At 35.8% G+C, this 19,769-nt stretch overlaps 1 protein-coding gene across 2 annotated transcripts in view; it reads right to left on the minus strand.

Moving 5' to 3' along the window:
* Window positions 1–502: 502 nt before the first annotated feature.
* The window catches only part of Sesn1 (sestrin 1), a 141,382-nt gene continuing 122,115 nt past the window's right edge, over window positions 503–19,769 (minus strand). For both annotated transcript variants that reach the window (XM_004637480.2, XM_004637481.2), the window contains exons 2-10: window positions 14,591–14,656; window positions 13,633–13,833; window positions 12,881–13,063; window positions 11,128–11,370; window positions 7,254–7,401; window positions 5,679–5,791; window positions 3,995–4,185; window positions 2,468–2,612; window positions 503–1,669 (exon numbers count right to left, since the gene is read on the minus strand). In XM_004637480.2, coding sequence (XP_004637537.1) covers window positions 1,583–1,669; window positions 2,468–2,612; window positions 3,995–4,185; window positions 5,679–5,791; window positions 7,254–7,401; window positions 11,128–11,370; window positions 12,881–13,063; window positions 13,633–13,833; window positions 14,591–14,656 — 1,377 coding nt within the window. In that variant the 3' untranslated portion in view covers window positions 503–1,582. The remainder of the gene's footprint in view (window positions 1,670–2,467; window positions 2,613–3,994; window positions 4,186–5,678; window positions 5,792–7,253; window positions 7,402–11,127; window positions 11,371–12,880; window positions 13,064–13,632; window positions 13,834–14,590; window positions 14,657–19,769) is intronic.

Genomic DNA, 19,769 nt, shown 5'->3' on the forward strand with positions numbered 1-19,769 from the left:
CCTCAAATTCAGAGATCCTCTTGCCTCAGCCTCCCTAGTCATGAGATTACAGAGTGGCACCACTATGCCTAGTGGTGGTTTTCTGATTCGCAGGCCCTGGCCCTCTCTTGTTTTCCATCATAAGTTGGTCCTCATCACATATTCCTGCTTGGTCTTAGTCTTTCAGGTTCTAGAACTGTGAGCTAAATGAAGGTGTTTTCTTTGCAAATTACCTATTTTTAGCTATTCTGCTATACTGCCTTTATTCAAAATTGTCTCCCCACCCCATAAATCTGTAGGCACTAGGTTGAGCTGAGTAGTAGGCAAGGGCCAGTCAACAGGGCCCTGAAGAACCATTCCTCTCCGTAGCTTCAGAATGGCTTCAAGCCTTTGCCATTTAACAGTGGTCTCTCATCTCCTTACAGTGTTATTTTTGAATCTGCTTGGCTCATGAAAGTAAACAGAAACTCAGAATTGTTACTAATTGTGAAATCATTATTTATAAAGAGATTGAGACAGTGAATAAAATTGGAGAAAATTATTCTTTATTGAAAAATACCAATAATACTGACAGACTTCAAAAGCAATTCACGCTTCCAGAATACAAAGTACTTAATACATTTTTAAAACTTTTTGTATTTCAAAGTTAACATTTTTGTAAATCCAATTTGATAACCTAAAAATATTTTCCAGCTTTATTATTGAAGGAGCTGCACAACCTTTAAAGTAGGGCTTGGGGGGTGGGCAGGGCACAGGGACAGAGTAAACCTGGGATTGCGCAGCAGTCTACAGCCACCTTCCAACTGCAGTTGGAAACCAAAACACTGCAAGAGAATCTGCCCTTCAGCGTCAGATGATTTTGTGAAACAGCATTATCAAAACACCCAGTTTTTCTTATAATCCACCTACTTTCATTTAAGATTGCTTTTCAAAAAAAATATTTTAAGAATGCCACTGTAATCTAGTATCATCCAATAACTGAATTTTAAAAATAACTATAAGAAATGAACTGTCACCATCAAATGGTCTTTGCTGAGCTGTAATCACTCTATGCTTTTACAGATGCAAAACATGAACATGGATGTAAGTTTAATTTGAAACCACACAAATTACATATGTAGGCTCAGATAGTAGCAATGTTCACTTTAGTCACTAATAGCTTAACTGGAACAGCGATCTACTCATTCCACCAACCAGAATAGCAGCACCAAGATCTTCTAAAATTCTTTATGTATAAATCTTAAGTCATTATTCAAGTCCCATTCTTTACATGCTCCAATTCTTGTTATCTCATTGAACATAAAAGCAACAGGATTTGGAGAGTTACTATTTGCTGTATTAAAAGTTACCAGCATCTTGTACTGTCAAAAAGCAAAATACTGTGAACAGCAGCATTTCTTCACGGCTCTAAACGTGAGGCTGCCAAGCGTACACTGCTTGTGCCAGCAGTAGTATTTCCACAGTAAAATAGCAGAAACTAAAGGAATCATGGCACAATGGATTTTTGAATTCTTTTATATACCATTGGTCCTGGGGCTTGGCACCTGTCCCTTGTAGACTATCTGCTTGTCATTCCAGAATCATCTTTAAGGGAAGAAAGGCATCAGGTCATATAGCGTGTAATGGCTCTCAGAGCATAAAGGAGTTCTGCTTGCATCCTAGCTTCTATAAGAAGCAGATTAACATGAACCTGAATGTAAGATAAAACATTATATAAAGGATGATTAGAACATTAACAGTTATAGTTTTTTAAGCACATCTAATAAACACCAAAAGCAAGTAAAATCATCCCTTGGTATCTGCAGGGGATTGGACCCAGGCATCCTTTTAGACATCAAAATTCATGGGTGCTCAAGTCCCTTATATATCTGCATTTAAGCAATGTACATCCTCCCATACTGTAAATCACCTGTATATTACTTATAGAATGTAAATGCTATGTAAATAGGTGGTAGGCTCTATCGTTCAGGGAATAGTGACAATGCCCATATATTCAGTAGAGACAATTCTTTTCTGAATGCTGTAGATATGTAGTTTTCTGAGTCTATGGATACAGGATGAACACAGAGGGCTGAGTGTACATTTTCTATGTATTGTCACCCAACTTCGGCTTACAGCAGATTATCTGTTTCTCAAAAGCCATCTAATGTTCTTACTGGATACATGTCTTGAGCTTTCATTTATATTTGCCCACATCTCTTCTTGGATATTTACTGTAGTCCAGAAAATGTAGATACTGCTTTATCAGAATAGCAGCATCCCCTGCCAAATAATCACTGAGCAATTAAAGTGAGATCTTGCAAAATAATCATTTTTCTTATAAGTGATGACAGCTTTGTGGGCTAGCCCACCTGTCTTCTCTCTTTATCCTTTTACTCTATCAACATAATGAGGCTCCCTTCCCAGGGGTACCCAAGATAGCCATTCTAGAATGTTTTTCCTTGCTAAATTACAGCGTAAACAAGCCACAACAAGCACAGCTACATACCTTCTCAGAGTGCTTGAACTGCCTCCAGAAGCTATCGTACATTCTTTTAGTAACCTTTTCAGGAGTGCAAACAACGGTTTTGATATAAACTTTAAAGCTACGATCCAGCAGCTGGTTGATTTCTCCATAGTCATAGTCATCATATCTGTCCACAGCAACAGACAAGAGACAGACAAAGTGACAAGGGTCTGTTTTCTTTCTTTTCTCTCTCTTTCTTTTTTGGTGGAACCAGGGATTGAACTCAGGCCCTTGCACTTGCCAGGAAAGAGCTTATTCTACTGAGCCATTGCCCCGGCCCATAAATTCTATATTCTTCTTCCCTCTCTGTGTAGGCAGCTATTCCCCTCAGTGATACAGCTTAACTGGGATATAATGGGAGCACAAAGTCCTCTAAAGGACTTAGAGGAACAGAAAACAGTCTAGTACCCAAGCAAACTACTCAAGAAGGCTGAAAATGCTAGCACTGCAGTACTGGATACCAAGAAAGAGTGCATATTTACACTCACAAACAAGGAACTCCACTATGAGGAACCAATTTTAAAAACAGAGCTTAGGAGAAATGCTGAACTTAACGAAATCAGACAAGTATGATATAAAAAGTGTTATCATTGAGGGACAATTTCTGGGGTCAGATGAGAAGAGCGGGAGGGCTGGCTAGAGCAGGAAGGCTGGTCTCTATAGGGCCTCATGAGGTCTACAGGAGGAGAAGCCATCCTGCTTGAAGACACTGCTTGCTCCACTTGGATTCCAGATCACACAGCCACTCAACTGTCCTGTTGGATTTTTCAGTGGAAAAGGGAAGAAGATTTTGGCAAGGCAGGCCCTACAACCACTCAGGAGGCTAGATGAAGCCTCTGACCACTGGTTAGTGGAGATCAGTTTAAGACTGGTCAGATGCACTGTCAATGCTCAAGCAGTTTAGAGCAAATTAAAGAGGATTTGCTTTGCCCAGAGTCACTGGTAAAACAAATAGCAAGAAAAAGCTGCTTTTACAGCTAAAACGTCCAGAAAGCAATGCAGCATGAAGTTTGCCTATACTGGAAGCTGGTGTATAATAGCTGTATAATAGCAATGTACTGAAATCCCAACAGAAAGGACATGAGCTGATAATGATTATATATTATGTGAGTAGGTACTCTTCAGAAGGAGCCTGAACATAGCCAGAGGGGGGCAATGTAAAGGTTCTGAGTTTCATGAAGGAGCTAGAAGATGATACAAAAAATCTCAGACACAGATATTCCTGACAAATTTTGCCTCTTCTTATCTGTTTTGGGATGAGCTTGTCTGTCCTTGTCTTCCCTAGAGGCAGCTGTCATTTAACTCCTGTAAGTGTTCTTTAACTGCCCCTACTTAGGTAGGGGAAAGAAAATCAACCAAGCTGCAATAAAGTGATCTTTGAATCATAGGAAGTATGAAACTAAGCTACTGGGAAGGGGATGGTAGTGATTATATGTGTATGCTCCAAGCACCTGAATGATTTAGGGTAGAAGAAAGTCTTCCCTTATAAATACAAGAAAACAGACTAACCGTATTCCAAACATGCAGTGAATATAGTTCCAAATAGCTCTTCTAAGCATTGAGGTATCAACGTCTTTGTGCATTGCCATTGTATTATAGGTAAGATTGTAAGCAATGTGAAATTTTTCATCAATCAACTGTCCCACATCTGGATAGAGGCGATTTACCAAAGAATAGCCATGGTCTTCCCAGCAATAGTCCTAGATGCAGAGGACAGAACAAACGTGAATCATGAAAATGCAGCCAAGTACAGATCTGTACCTGCAGCACAGTGAGCTGGCAGCTGGAACTGCTGCACTCCACCTCTACTCCAAGCTTCACCTGTGCTCTACTCTAACATTTTCAGTTTCCATACTGCAATGTGCAAAGGGCTGTGTTTTGTAGCTCTGAGAGCTTATGCACTGTGGAAGTGTAGTGTGTTCACACATAGGCTGCTGACTTTCAGCTTTCTCTGCCTTCCACTCAGCCATGTAGGCACCAGGTTGACAGTCCACTTTCATATTCTATTACTACAGCCATTTAAGTTTTGTGAATTTCCAATTAAACATATCTATCATTCATCTTTTTTCTTTCTGCTCATGCCTTCAGTCTTATGAAATAAGCCTCCTAACTAGGTTCCTTTATATAAAATCTTTCTGTCTCCTTTCTTCCCACATTTATTGTTCTAAAAGTCTTCTTTGGCATTATGCCATCACTCTAGGTAGAACCTACAAAGCTCATTTTAATTTATTGTAAACTTCTTTGACATTTAATCCACACTTGAACAATTTTAAACTAGCAGCCTTGTCTGACTCAGCAGCTCAGCCTCATTCAGCCTCATTCCAGGCAAGCACTCCATATCTAAGCTATGCGGCCCTCAGCCCTTGTTTCTTGACTCTAAAATTTTGAAATTCCTACCTTCCATAAAATTTCCAGCCCACAATGATCTGTTCCATTTATGTTTCCTGACACAGTTTAGCTGATAAGTACAGATTCTTCACCTCTTCCTTGTGCCTATTTATTTATTTTTAATGTATTTCGTGCAGGGTCTACAGGGTCTCACTATGTAGATTGGACTAGTGATCCTCGTTTTCAGTCTCCCAAGCGCTGGGATTACAAGTATGTGCCACCACACCCAGTCTCAATTGCCATCTCAGCACTCCCCAGGAGTGGGGCCGGCATAGCTTGTGGTGCTGGGGATTGAACCGAAGCCCCTGAGCTCTGGCAAAGCAGGCACTTTAGTCTGCTGAGCTATCTGGTGGGCTGAAAAAAAATGTGCCTAAATTTTGACCCTTTGAACAGTATCTTAGTTTCTTGAGTAAAATCTTCCAGATTTCACTATTTTCACAGTTCTGGTATAACTGTTATTATTTAACAATGCCCCTTTATAATAACTGGAAAGCTGGGAAGATCAGCTCAAATATTTACCTGTCTAAATTAAATATTTCAGCAGTAAGTTTAAGACATACATTTAAACTACAGTATGAATCTGCTGATGAATTGGAGACAGTCTTAAAAATTATAATATAAAAGTAGACATTTGTTAATTGATTGATGATTGTCAACTTTTGAAACCAGAGGATATAGCTAGCGTTGCTTCTTAGATACTATGTGCAAAAACACTTAGCATGGTTTTCTCAAATCTAGGCTTTCCCACAAATCAGACTGATACACTTCTAAATGACCACATGCATACAACAAGTTGCAATTTTACCTGAACACGAAATGTTGGAACATGCATCCCATGTCTAGAGAAATCTTTATAGCCATAACTAGTATCCTCAAAGTGACGCGATATGTCTCTTGCTGGCGTACCTTCATCATCATCTGAAATAATTTTTTTTTAATATCACCAAGAGTTTTTCAAACTCGAAATGACTTAACATTCATTTACCTTTAACATGTAAAAGTAAGATAATCCATTCTGACAGAGTAACCAATGTCACATTGTCTTTATCACTAAACAGAATATAGCAAGCAAGTTGAAATCTCTGTACTGTTAATTCCTTTTGGGTCCTATTCTTCTTTTTCCTCATCCAATTTAGCGATGTTAGGTTCTCCTTAAAAGTATGTGCTCAAGGTAGTAACATCCTTTTGGATAATCTGTGAGGTGATAACAACTTTTAGAATCAACTGCTAACTTTTAAAACTTAGCAGTCTTGACTATTTTTATTAAATATTAATGTCATCTAATGTACACTTTGTTGGAAGAACCAAGTGCTGTATGTTCGCTTTATAGTGCTTCTTGCGTTGCTCTTCAATCTTCTTCGAATTATCATGTTTAGGAGTTGATGACATTATAGTTAAGTAATTAAAATATTTTATGGTAACTTCACATCTTCATTTATTTTTTTTCATACTCTTAGGCATAAATAGAAATGGAAGCTATCCCTGAGGAAAAACAAGCTAATACTCCACCTTCTATTTGTATAGATTTGATTTTTTCTGTTATTAAGAAACTTGATGTTTTTAATATTTACAGTCTTTCTCCTACTCCATTATTTTCAAAATATTTATTTGGAAACATATGAATGTTTTCAAATTACCCACATACAGATATAGGCTAAACAAAGATTTACATTGTTGTTGGTAATTTAATACATAGCGTTTTTTTTTTGTTTGTTTGTTTTTTTTTTTTTTTTTTTACAAATCATAGAGTTTTAAAGCAAAACACAGAGGACTAGCCAAACAGCTCAGCAGATTAAAGTCCCTGCAAGCAGACACAGGGGCTGGGGGTTCGATCCCGGGGCCTGCTGTGCCAGCCCCACCCCTGGGGCGCTCTGAGAGAGTGATTGAGACTGGGCCTGGTGGCATGTACCTGTAATCCCAGCTCTTGGGAGGCTGTAAACAGGCGGATCACTACAAGTCTGATCTAGTGGTGAGACCCTGAACACCCTGTAGACCCTTTCCTAAGATACCAAAAAAAAAAAAAAAAAAAAAGCAAAAGACAGTTTGGGGATTTTATGACCTTAATCTTTCATATCAAAAAAAAGGGGGGCACTCATATATTATATGTGATTTATTCAAGTAAGCTCACAAATCTCCTCGGTGGCGATTTTAGTAAGCCAAACCAAATGGACCTCCATCTGAGTTTAATGCTATTTTTCACTTACAAACTTTTCTTAATTGTTTGCTTTAGGAATTATATGTAGGAACACCTTAGGATGCAATAGCTTCTCTAAAATAAAATATACATATGGATTGATATTTTACAACTTCTTTAAGTTCCCTAAAAAAAAAATTGTGTTTGTGATAGAAATTACATTGACTATGCAGTGGTTGCTCTTACCTGAAGAGAAGACAAACATGCTCTCTCTTTTTTCTATTTCAAAACGTGAAGCCATCTCTTCCTGACTTGCCTCTTCTTCATCTCGACATTCTTGTAACTGCCTCATCTTTTCCATTAGGGCTTCCACCTCAAAGACAGAATCACTTACCTGAAGAGAGAACACAATGTTATAGACAGCAGACACAGAACTCATATCTTAACAAAATATAGGCAACACAGAATTTCTTATCTTAATGTATAGAAATAAACAATTTTGTTTATTTGGTATATAGGTAAGAGAATTCTAAAACATTAGAAAAATGATTTTAACACATTCTAATGTTTCCTTATTAAATTAATGACATTCCTATTATGTTGTTTAAAAAGTTAAACACTTGTCAATTTAAAATGGAATCATATTTTAAAGTAAATTTCTGCTTGTTCAGTGAATAAGACACACAAACTAGAAATGGCTCTTGGAGCAACTGTACACTGAGCAGACTGTCCAAATATCTGTCATCTCTAAAGTAGTAATTCACCACATGTGTCAGCCCTGCCCCCAGGCATGCTGAGCCAGCCTTCAAGTTTGGGTGCAGTGGCACATGCCTGTAATCCCAGTGTTGGTGAGGTTGAAAACAGGAGGATCACTATGAGTCTGAGCTGCATAGTGAGAGCCTGTACCAAATATATTAAACAAAAATTAAGGCGGTAATTGTTCTACTTATACAATTTACCATTTAAACACAAAACAAGTTCTCACATGGTTAGAGAGTTGGCCACCTGACCTCTGCATGAGACTAGAACCTGTTATGTGCTGGTATGACTACAGTAGTGTTACATCTATTGTAACAGGTCTTGACACACAAGGCATGGCAGAGTAGATAAATGATTTATACTTCTATATCTATGAAAGATGGATTGAACATACAGAATACACACTGTACACATGGGTATGTAAGAAGTCTTAAAATCTCAATGTTCAAATATGAAATGCTTATTTCCCCCATTATAGATTTTTTTTCTTGCCAGGAAATGTTCTTTTTAAATTATTTATTTATCATTATTATTATTATTTTACACAAGGTCTTTCTATGTAGTACAGGTTGGCTGGTTTTGAACTCTCTATGTATCTCAGACTGGCCTCCAACCCAAGTGCTAGGATTACAGGTATGTACCACCATGCCTGGCCAGGAAATGTTCTTAAAGCCTTCTCCTAACTTTTACCTGTTAATCCTTCAAGTATCAGCTTACATTCTTCTAATCTTACCTCAAAGTTATTATAAATACATCGAATTATTACCACACAGCACTCTGCTCTTTGCTTTAGAGTACCCATCACAATCTGTATAGTGATTGTTATTTGCAAATTGGTCCACAGCCTGCTCCATAAGGGTAAGAGTTTGTCTGCTTAATCTACTGATATACAGCCGTAGTCTAGTATAATATCTGCCATGTAGTACCCAATAAATAAATATTTGTTACAGAATGACTGTCAGGATAATTCTGTAAAATGGACTGAAAAAGATCACATTGCTTAACAGAATTTTTTTTGTATTTCATATAAGGGCTCACTACTTGGACTCATAGTGATCCTCCTGTTTTTAGCCTCCCTAGTTCTGGGATTACAGGTGTGAGCCACCATGCCCAGACTTGTTTTATACAATTAATCAAAGTTCACACACACACACACACACACACACACACACACCCTCAAGACCTCTGTCAACTCACATTATATTTTTTAAATAATTTTATTGAGATCACATTATTTTATCTATTTTATTCACCAATTTCCATCTAAGCCCAAATTTCAGGCATTCTTAGGAAAGACAATTCTTAATAAATTGTACAAAACAAGAAGGAAAACTGAAAAAGATATGTTTCTTTTTGCTCAACTAATCTGCTAAAGTTGATGATAAGGATAAAAATTATAGCATTACATGTCAATATTAAATGTTAATACTGTGTGTTGATTTTTTGTTTTTTACAATTTGTATCTGAAGAATGGTCATATATCTGATCTTCAAACAAAAGACAAGCTTTGTCAGCTGATTGTGCAGTGCCATGTCTCAGCCAAATGTCACAGTAGGCGTGAGATGCCAGTTCACACCAACAGAATGGCTAAAACCCAAAGCAAAGATATGGAGAAACAGGAATGTTCCTCCACTGCTGGTATGAATGCAAACTGGCATAGAGCTTTGGAATGCTGACTTTCGAGGCTATATATCATGTAAAGAAATACTTTACAAACATTTTTTCTTTCTTACTTATTATCTTTCCCCTAGTATTGGGGATTGAATCAGGGACTTGTGCATGCTAGGCAAGAGCTCTACAACTGAGCTACATTCCTAGTTACTACCTCCAAAATGATAACAAGAAAAAGTAGAATCTAGTACTAAAGCTAGTAATTTTCTTTGGCTGTATACCAAATCAATGTAGGGAAAGGCGAAAATTCAACTCTCAGCATCCCTTCTCTCTCTTAGATCCTCTAATAACTGCCATGCTTTGACAAATAACCAGTGGCCATATTGGAGGCACAGAATATGAATTCAGGTAGCTCAATGGAGGTAGACACTGATGGTCTCAGGACATCAGAACAGTGCTGAACAGTGCTTTAGCCAGCCTTAGGAAAATGGTACTTCTTCATGAGCTAATTTAATTATATGTAAATTCTACCTCTTGCTTTAGCACCTGATAAATACCAGGCACTGTAGTAGGCATTTCACTTTGCCTGTGTGTGTGTGTGTGTGTGTGTGTGTGTGTGTGTGTGTGCTTGTGTGTGTAAGACAGACAAAGTTGTACTGTGTAATACAGACTGGCCTTGGACTCACTATGTAGCCCAGGCTGGTCTTGAACTCATGGCAATCCTTCTGCCTCAGCCTCCCAGAATTTTACTTCTAAGAGACATTTATATGCTCAATAACTTAATGTTTTGTGTTTATGTAGACATGAAAGTATTTGGAGAGGTTTGATACCTTGCCCAAAGCCAAATATATATGTTAAAGTATATTAAGATAATTGTGATTTCCTTTTTTTTTGGTACTGGGGTTTGAACTCTGGACCTTGCATTTGCCACACAGATGTTTATGCCACTGAGCTATATCCCCAGTCCTGTGATTTCCTTTTTGAAGCAAAAAATAAAGCCTTGCCATTTCATTACAGCAAAAGAATGTAAGGGGAACTTTGATTCATGGTACATAAGAATTAAAATTTGCTTACAGAAAATTCAACTTGTTATGATCTGTTTAAACAACAACAAAACTGAAGGAAAAAAAGACAAGCAAAGGAACATGCACAGAGCATTTACACAAATTTACATTCACTTGTATCACCCTCTACACTTGTGCAAAGTTAAACATGAATTTTAAAGGGAGAAATTTCCAGGCCAAAGATGACTAAAATTTCCAAAAGATGAGCAATTCAGAAGCCATCCTGTTTCTCTTGTAGACAAGGATGTGATTGGCACCAGGAGGTCTCCAGCACTAGAGCAGGTTCCTCTGCTCATGTCACTGCTGTAGCCATTCGTTAGTAGCTGCCCGTAAAGGGGTACATGCTGTTGGCTGTAAACTCTACAATCACTTTGTAACCTTCTACAGCAGTAGTGGTGAATCCATGGTACATGTGTACAACCCACAGTCTGTTATCGCTGAAAGCTCTAAAGGGTCTGCCATCACTGCTGCAGAGGGACTTACAATTTTGTATATTGCTTAGCACCTAGACAACTGATGGGCATTTGGAAGCAATAAACAAATCCATTCTTACTGAATAGAGAGGCCTAATCTCTATGAATTCAAAAGGGTACATTTTCAAAGGAGCCAAACAGAAAAAAGTAACATTAACAGCAATTATTGTGATTAGTTTTATTACAGTTCCATAATAAATAATAGACACTTACTGAAATATTTCCAGCTGAGCTGACCTGCATCTCATCCACAGTATGATTGCCATTTGTAATGTCACAGATGCAGTAGTTACTAACAGAAGGAGGTCTGAACGTGTGGCCACCATCACAATGAATTTCTGGACTGATTCCACAGCCAAATGTGAATGAGGCAAGAGAATGATAGTGTGTGAGTAGAACTACTGCATGTACCAATTCTGCGAGAGACCAGCTGTGCTCTTCTGCTTTTAAAAGCCGCTAGGGGTTTTGGGGGAAAATAGAACATATTTTTATACTGGGATGTAGTGTGGGTGAAAACATCTTACTATTTATTTAGTTCACTAACAACATGATTAGTCACTGTATAAAGCCTAGTCTGAAACTAATCTAACATGTAGAATCCACAATTCATTAATTTTCTTAAAATATATTCACAAATAGAGCTTAACATTTGTTAATGACACATTATTATTTTGATTGTTTTGAAATATTGATTTAAAAATAGAACACATTTTGCTTAAAAGCAGATGCTCCATTTCAGATGTTGGATTATGATGAATTATTGTGTTTTTAGTTCAAATACAATAAATCTGCATTTAAAGTTGAAGCTACTATATAAAATGTCTATGTATTGTTTATCAGACCTCCTCAAGGAATTTCTAAGACAGTGGCTTAAACAACTTGACTCTGACTATTCCTAAATCAAATTGTATTTATTTAAAAGTTATACATAAATTCTGTAGTTCTTCAGGTTCAATCCTGTGTCCCTTCTCCTTTATTATCTATTTTATAATATAGCATAATTTTTTTCTACACAACATGAAACACTTTATTAATCATATTCAAATCTCATGTCTTGATAATATCATCTTTTACATAACAGTATCTATCTAAAATGTTCTATAAATAGACAAGACCAAAAAGCAAGAGGAATGCTTTTTCATTGCTAGTGGGAATGCAAACTAGTATGGCACTTTGGAAGACTGAGTTTCACAGTTTCTGACAAAGCTAAACATAGGCTCACCAATAACCCAGCAGTCATACTCTTATATTCTTATTTACCCAAGTACGTTTAAAGTTTTTTTGTCAAAAAAAGAAAAAACCCTGCACATAAATATTTCTAACAGTTGTATTCATAATTAACCACAACTGGTAGTAATCAATTAATCAAGATGTCCCTTCAATAGATGAACGAATAAGCTAACTGTGGTATACTCACACAATGGAATATAATTCAGCAATAAAAAGAAATGTACTATCAAATCATAAATAGACACGGAAGAATTTTAAACTGCTAAATAAAAGTCCACCTGAAGAGACTATATACTATACTGATAACAACTATATGACATTCTGGAAATGACAAAAGTACTGAGATAACGAAAAGGCTAGTAGTTTCAAAAGTTCTGGACAAAGGGAAGGATGAATAGGTAAAGCATAATGCAGTGAAACTATTCATTATTCTGTATTATAAAGTAATGATACAATGAAATTATGCATTTCTTAAAACCCATGGAACTAAGAACAAACTCTAGGTGACACTAGTCAATAGCAACATGACAACACTGGCTCATCATTCACAATAAATGTTACTTCACAAATACTGGATGTTAATAATAGAAGACAAATGTGTGTTTATATGAAGGGTCGTGTGGTAGAAAATGGGAAATTTTTGTACTCCGATTTTTTGTAAGCCTAAAACTGCTCTAAAAAATAAATTAAAAAAACTATTTTAGTAATGGTTGAAATATATTACTTCACTATGTACCTCAATGTGCTCTTTGGTGATAAGCCAAGGTCTGTGGGCTAATACTTTGTTGAGTTCTCCTAAATTCTGTAGTTTCTGAGGTGCATTCTCTAAACCATTGAGCCATTTGGGATCCCCACCAACATGAAGGAAATCATTTACATGCAGGTTCACTAAGTAGGAACACTGATGTCTTGCTGCAGCCTTAAGAGAAAACAAAAAGATATTCTAATTATAAATATTAACAATTTGAACTATTACAAATCTATTTTCTTTACAGTGTGAAAAAGTTGTTTTGATTAGTATTTTTTCAATTTTTCTATGAATTATACTAATGAAATTTTCAGATAAAAATTTATAGCACAGAAAAAAACCTCAGAAATATTCCAGAAATGAACTAAATGGTAAAAGAATCAGAATTTAAATCTTCCCTATATACCAACTTTTAGAAACTCAAGAAGAAACTTCAAATTAACAACCATAAAATCACAGAGTATTATCTACAAACTGAACAGGATTAGGAGAATTTATATCAATGTGAGTTATTTATAATAAGGAGGAATGGTTGTCATCATTGTGTATAAATATAGTATACTTTTTTGTTATACTTGAGAGTATATGTTTATTAAAAAAGAAAAAACAGACTGCCCAATAGGGTATCCTATTCCATAGCAGAATACCATTATTGATCCTTATGTTTAAAGCATTCACTATCTCTTAAATAGATTAATAAAAGCAAGTAAAAAGATTCTTTTTGTTTAATGTCTACATACCATTATTCCAATGTAGTGCCGATAATGTAGGGGTAAAGGACCATCCATCTGCAGCAGATAGTGTTGAGTTTTTAAGAAACTTTCTAAATATTGTGGGTGGAAAACCATCACTAAGGTAATATTATCCAATCGACCCAAAGCAGCAAAAGAATCTGCAAATAAAGCATGCATCTGTGCGTCTTCACTCCCCACTTGGAGAATCTGTATAAAGGTGAAGAAAACTACGGTTATATAAGTTGTAAATTGGCATTAAAAAATAAGCATGGACTGCATGGTGTCATCTAGAAGCAGATTAAACTTGACTTAAGAGAGAAGTTATGAATTTAAACTCAACTGGTAGCAAAACAAAAAAATAAATGGTTACATTATACAGTAGGAGATAAACAACAAAGACTGAAGGGTAAAGGCCATCTCGATCAGCTGCTTGTAGACTTGCCCAGAATCCAAACAAAGAAGCAGATTTACAGCATAAAAGTTGCAGTGCTTGCAAATATAAACTAAAGCCTTTTTAAAATACCACCAACTACTTTCACTCAATTAAAGAAAAGCAAAATTAACTAACCCATACGAAAAAAGCATAGATGTTTTTACATATAGAGACTCAATCTAGTATTCATATCAGCCTGAGGAGATGGTCAAGACCAAGTAATTCAGTTTATAGGCATACCTAAGCAAGATCTAAATATAAGCAAGCAGAGTCAAAAACATTAGCCAAAAACAAGTCTTGACTTTACTTGATTAAATAAGGGTGTTTTACAAGAGTGTCATGAAACACTAGAAATCAACATAACTATAACAGCTTTCTAATACCACAGATTCACTGCCAAAGCATGATTAACTGCAATCAAATGCCTAAAACACGTTGTTGACCAACACTTGCTCAGATGCCAAGATACAGGTTATAAAAACCTTTCTTTAAAAGCACAAGGTTCACTGTGTACTTTCACAAACCACATACCTCCTTTTCTGGGATGTATCTGCTTGGTCCGTGTCCTAGTGGTCGAGGAATTCTAATTCCAAGTTCCTAGAAAAGAAAATTACACCATCAGGCCTTCAGCAGTAAACAACATGAACTAAGGACACAGGAATGGGATGGAAAAGCTACTAGTTGAACAGAGACAAGCTTATTGTGGTGTTTTGTTTTCATGGGTGTATATACATACCAACTCTTCTGTTTGCATCACACAGTTAATGACAGCTTATAATACAACTCTTAACTAAAAACAATAAAACCTGTTTCACTAAAACCAGAGTTTTGCATAAAGTACTTGGCAGAAAGTCTAGAACAGAAAGTTCAGCACACAGCAGCCAACTCTGTGGGCTGTCAGTGATACAAAATAAGACCAATGTGTTTGTACATCCAAAACAACCAAACTATCAATCCTTGTGCTTCTTCTCAGGCAATATCATGTACAAATCTTAAACAGGAAGAAGTGTAATCATTATTATGTCCATAATAACATCTCAAAGTAAACACAGAAATATGAAAAACTAATTAAACCCAAAAAAGAGAAAGTACTATAGGGCATGTTTTCTCTGTGACTGAGTAGGACAAATTGAGGAAAACATTTTGTTTCTGCTTGGTTTAAATTTTTCTTAATAATAAGATGTCATCAACTGTGCTTATATTCTATTTTAGAGCAGTACACGTAATTCAGACATAAATGGTTTTCTGACTGTGAATCTGGTAAGTAAGGGCAAGGTGGGACAGCAGGGGGCTATGTCTTATCAATCTAGTCTCATTTAAAACTGTTTTAGACTTTATGCAATAAAGATTATTCCTTGTTCATAAAATTACAAAGAAATATGATTTTTACACTTGCCCTACTGCTCCCACAATTTCTTCATGCTACACAGTGCACATACTCTCTTTTTAAAGAAATACAGGAAGAGGCACATATGGCAGCAATCCAAGAAAGGTGGTCCAAACAAAATGCAAACCTTTTGAGCAGAATGGATTTAAAAATTTAGTAGCCAAGACAAAATTTAAAATAATCTCAAATGAAGAGAAATCAAGATTCAAAGTAGGCTTTATTCACCAATTAAATCCATAAAATTATATGTAAGTCAAATCTTTTACACTGGAGGTCATTTCTTAGCCTGGTTATTCTACTCTTATACGAAGGTGAACATAAATTCTACTCTTCATTAGATGAGTCACAATTCTCTAGTATGGCCATGTATGCATTTCAATTTTAATACCCTCCAATAAATGCCAGTAGAAAGCACATGCCTGGTACTCAATATATTATCTTGGCACAAATGCAACTATTTATGTAAAATAACAACTCTACTAGCCTTTCTACCTGAATCTCTAATCCAAATATCTATATATTTTAAACAAAATTTATGAGAGGCAAAACTGAAGGATTAAAATCAGTATTTAAATCCTTTTTCATTTCTTTAATATTTAAGAAGTTATTTAAACAAAATATACTTTACAGTAAACTTGTTTTAAGGTTTTATTACTCATTTTATAACTTAAAAGCTACTCGGGAATTCAATATATGAGAAGTCAAATAGGGAAGAAATGTATTATTCAACCAATGATCTTCAGGCAACTGGGTAGTCACTCAGAAAAAAGTGAAATTGAAGACCTAAATCATAATTGACTTCACAACAAATCAGAAAAAAAATCTAAAAAACACATAGTATTATAGAAGACATTCATGGAAGGGAGTAAGCCTAAGAATGCCACAAAACCCAGAAATCATAAAATAAAAGATTGATAAATTTCATGACAAAAGTACTTTCATGTGAAAAACTTAAACAAGCATGAATATAATACTGAGAAAGATATTTGTAACTTACATAACAAAGGGCTACATTTTTTAAAATTTAGAAAAACTAGAAAACCCCCAATCTTATGGAAGTGAGAAAAGGACAAAGACAGTTCAAAGAAAAGGAACTACTAAATAAATAAATAAATTCAAAAAAAGAAAAGGAACTACAAATGGCTGCAAAAGGGCTCAATATAATAAAACAAGTTAATTACACATAGGTGCCATTTTTACCCCAAAAGATTGCTTATGATCAAAAAGTATGGTAGGCTGTGTAGGAAAGGGGGTGGACAAACAGTTTTGTTGCTCATATACTGCTCTTTTTTGTTTTTTGGTGGTACCAGGGATTGAACTCAGGATCTTGTGCTTGCCAGGGTCCACTGAGCTATCTTTCAAGCCCCCTTGTTGCTCATACATTGCTGCAGGGAGTATTCTCAAGTGTGAGGGAGGAAATGAAGAATACAAAGATTACAAACAATATATATTGTTGTAACTTCTAGAGAAGCAACTTGCAATACTGATCATAATAAAAATGTCATATATCCTTTGAATCAACAAGTCTATCCTAAGTGTTAACCTACAGATACACTCATTTTTGTGAAATATTATGTAAAAGTACAATCACTGCAACATTGCTGCTCATAGTACAAAACTGAAAACAACATAAGAGTTAATCAACAAAGTCTGTTTCAGTAAAGTTCTGGCCAACACAAATGCTCAATATCACTGGCCATTACAGAAATGCAAATTAAAATGACACTGAGCTTCTATCTTACCCCCAAAAGAATAACTATCATCAAGAAATCATATAATAATAAATGCTGGAGAAGCTGCAGGGAAAAAGGAACTCCTCTACACTGTTGGTGAGAACGTAAACTAGAAACCACTATGCAAATAAGTATGGAGATGCCTCAAAACACAAAAAGTAGACATTTCATTTGACCAGCTATTGCCTTTCTATCTTCCTGAAGACTTAGACACTGTATTGTGGTAATGCGTGCACACTCATGATTATAGCAGCACAATTCACAATAGCTAAATCTTGAAAGTGGCCTATATATTTTTCAATGGATAAAGAAAATGTGGTATTTATATACAGTGAAGCACTCTGCCATAGTTAAGGGTAGACTGAGTCATCTGGAGGAAAACGGATACACCTTAAGACCATAATGTTAAGAGAATACACTATAATAAAAGGGTTGGGCTGGGATACAGCTCAGCAGCACAGTGCCTGCCTGGCAAATGCAAGGTCCTGAGTTTGATTCCTGGTTAAAAAAAAAAAGTATTAAATGAATAAGCTCTAATAATAAAAAAAAAATTCAGCCCATACAAGGAATGAAACAGTTCTGTATGGGCTGATATTAAAATGTTTATAAAATATATTTTTGGAGGAGAAAGCAAAGGGTGTAATGTGTAGCTATTCTTAAAATTTAATATTTTCAAAGAGAAGGAAAAAATCCTCAGCAATCCCATTTTAGGATTTTATCATACAAATATATTGGCAACATATGGATGGCATGTCTTAAAAGGGACTAAACTGGTATTATATGGACTTCAAAACAAAAAGGTTGAGTTCTATCATTCTGGTGTTGTTTCTATATCCAGAACTGTATGTACTTCACATATTTGTCACGATTAGATCTAAAACATCTCCCCCAGTCTTATTGGTTGAGAGGTGGATGTTTCATAAGGTGATTGGATCATGGGAATGCTACACTCATCACCAGATGCATCCAGTGATGTGATCACAGTTGAATATGCTGTTGGGAGCTGGAGCATGGGTCTAGGAGGTGAGTTCCTGTAGGTATGCCTTAGCTCTCTATCAGAAGTAGAAGGGAAGGACAGGAATTAGCATTACTCCTAGAATTGTGGCTATATCCTAACAGTAATCAATGATACCTGAGGATCAACCTATATTATATTTTTACTTTTTAGCTGATAAAAGTGTAAAAAAACCATCAATCTAAGGCTAATAAATAAGAACAACAGCAGTAACACAAAGTACTATGAGCCAATCACTGAACTTCTTTCTATAAATAATAGGCTTTAATAAAGTCTAGAAAATGGTAGTATTTTACTATCTGCTGAAAAAGGAGTCAGTAACTTAGATTGGTCCTTTAGTCAGTTTATGAGACAGGTACTATTGTGTGCATTCTGCACAGGTAAATTAGGAAAGCACTGGTTTTAAACACAAGTATTCCAGCTCAGAATGTGTACTATATTAGTGACAAAGATGGTTGCTGCATCCAGAAAGTCTGGTTCTAGTCAGTATCCTTTAATTATTACTCTCAGTCTCTTTCAAAGTTCTTGATATCTTGGGGATCCTTATAGATGCCATGTTAATATAAGACAATATTCATGGTATATTCTTGGTTTCTAAAAGCTTAGTAAGTTTTAATTTTGAAATGTTTTCCCCATGAAAAATTAGTTATGACTGTTTTCTCGCAGGTGTTGATCAAAACAAAAGGCACACGAGTATTCAATGAGGTGGATGATCATAAATCAAAGTAAATGCATTTTATAACTTATTTAGGGTTATTTCTCTGTCTGTTGCTGTTAGAAACTGAATTAAAACTCTGAATAATCCAGGGCCAGGGAGATGGCTCAGTAGAATAACCGCTTGCCTAGCAAGCATAAGGGCCTGAGTTCAATCCCTGGTTCTGCCAAAACAACAACCACCAAAAAACAAAACAAAACAAAAAACAAACAAACAAACAAAAAAACACCAAAAAACCCAAACAAACAAAAACAAAAAAATCTCTGAACAATCCAGATTATAGGAAGCAGAACTGTGAACAGAAAATGGCCTTGTTGAAAAGCAGATGTAGACAGTAATCTCAGCATGAACCTCACTGGTTTTCTGTAAGGGTGTGGCTGGAAAAACTTAACACAAAAACCAGAAGTCCTTCCCCTTAAAAATGATAAAAGACATCTTTAGAAGAGATGGCAACAATACTGCTTCAAATCTCTGGCATGTCTCCTCATTAGTGTATAAAGCTAACATTAATTTTCAGAGTGTAAAAATCCTTAGTGGCTATTGATGGTACCACATAAGGGCTATGTATTGTATAACTGTATGAGTCAGATTTTGTGTACTGAAAGTACTGCTTAGATCAGGTGTTTCAAATTTGTTAGACACATTTATGAATTTGTATCAAAATCCTTAGCCAAAAAAAAAAAAAAAATCCTTAGCCAAAGAATGATTTGCTACCAGTGCAAAATGCAAAGATTTGTTGGTTTGTTGTATTTTAAAAGTTGAAAAGTAAAATAAGCTAATCGTCATCTGAGCATGTTTTTTATGTCTTTGGTGCATTTTTTCCAAATCCTGTCTACATGTTGTAGAATATGGGTGTTATA

Source organism: Octodon degus, unplaced genomic scaffold (assembly GCF_000260255.1).
Source record: "Octodon degus isolate 3935 unplaced genomic scaffold, OctDeg1.0 scaffold00090, whole genome shotgun sequence".
NCBI lineage: Eukaryota > Metazoa > Chordata > Mammalia > Rodentia > Octodontidae > Octodon > Octodon degus.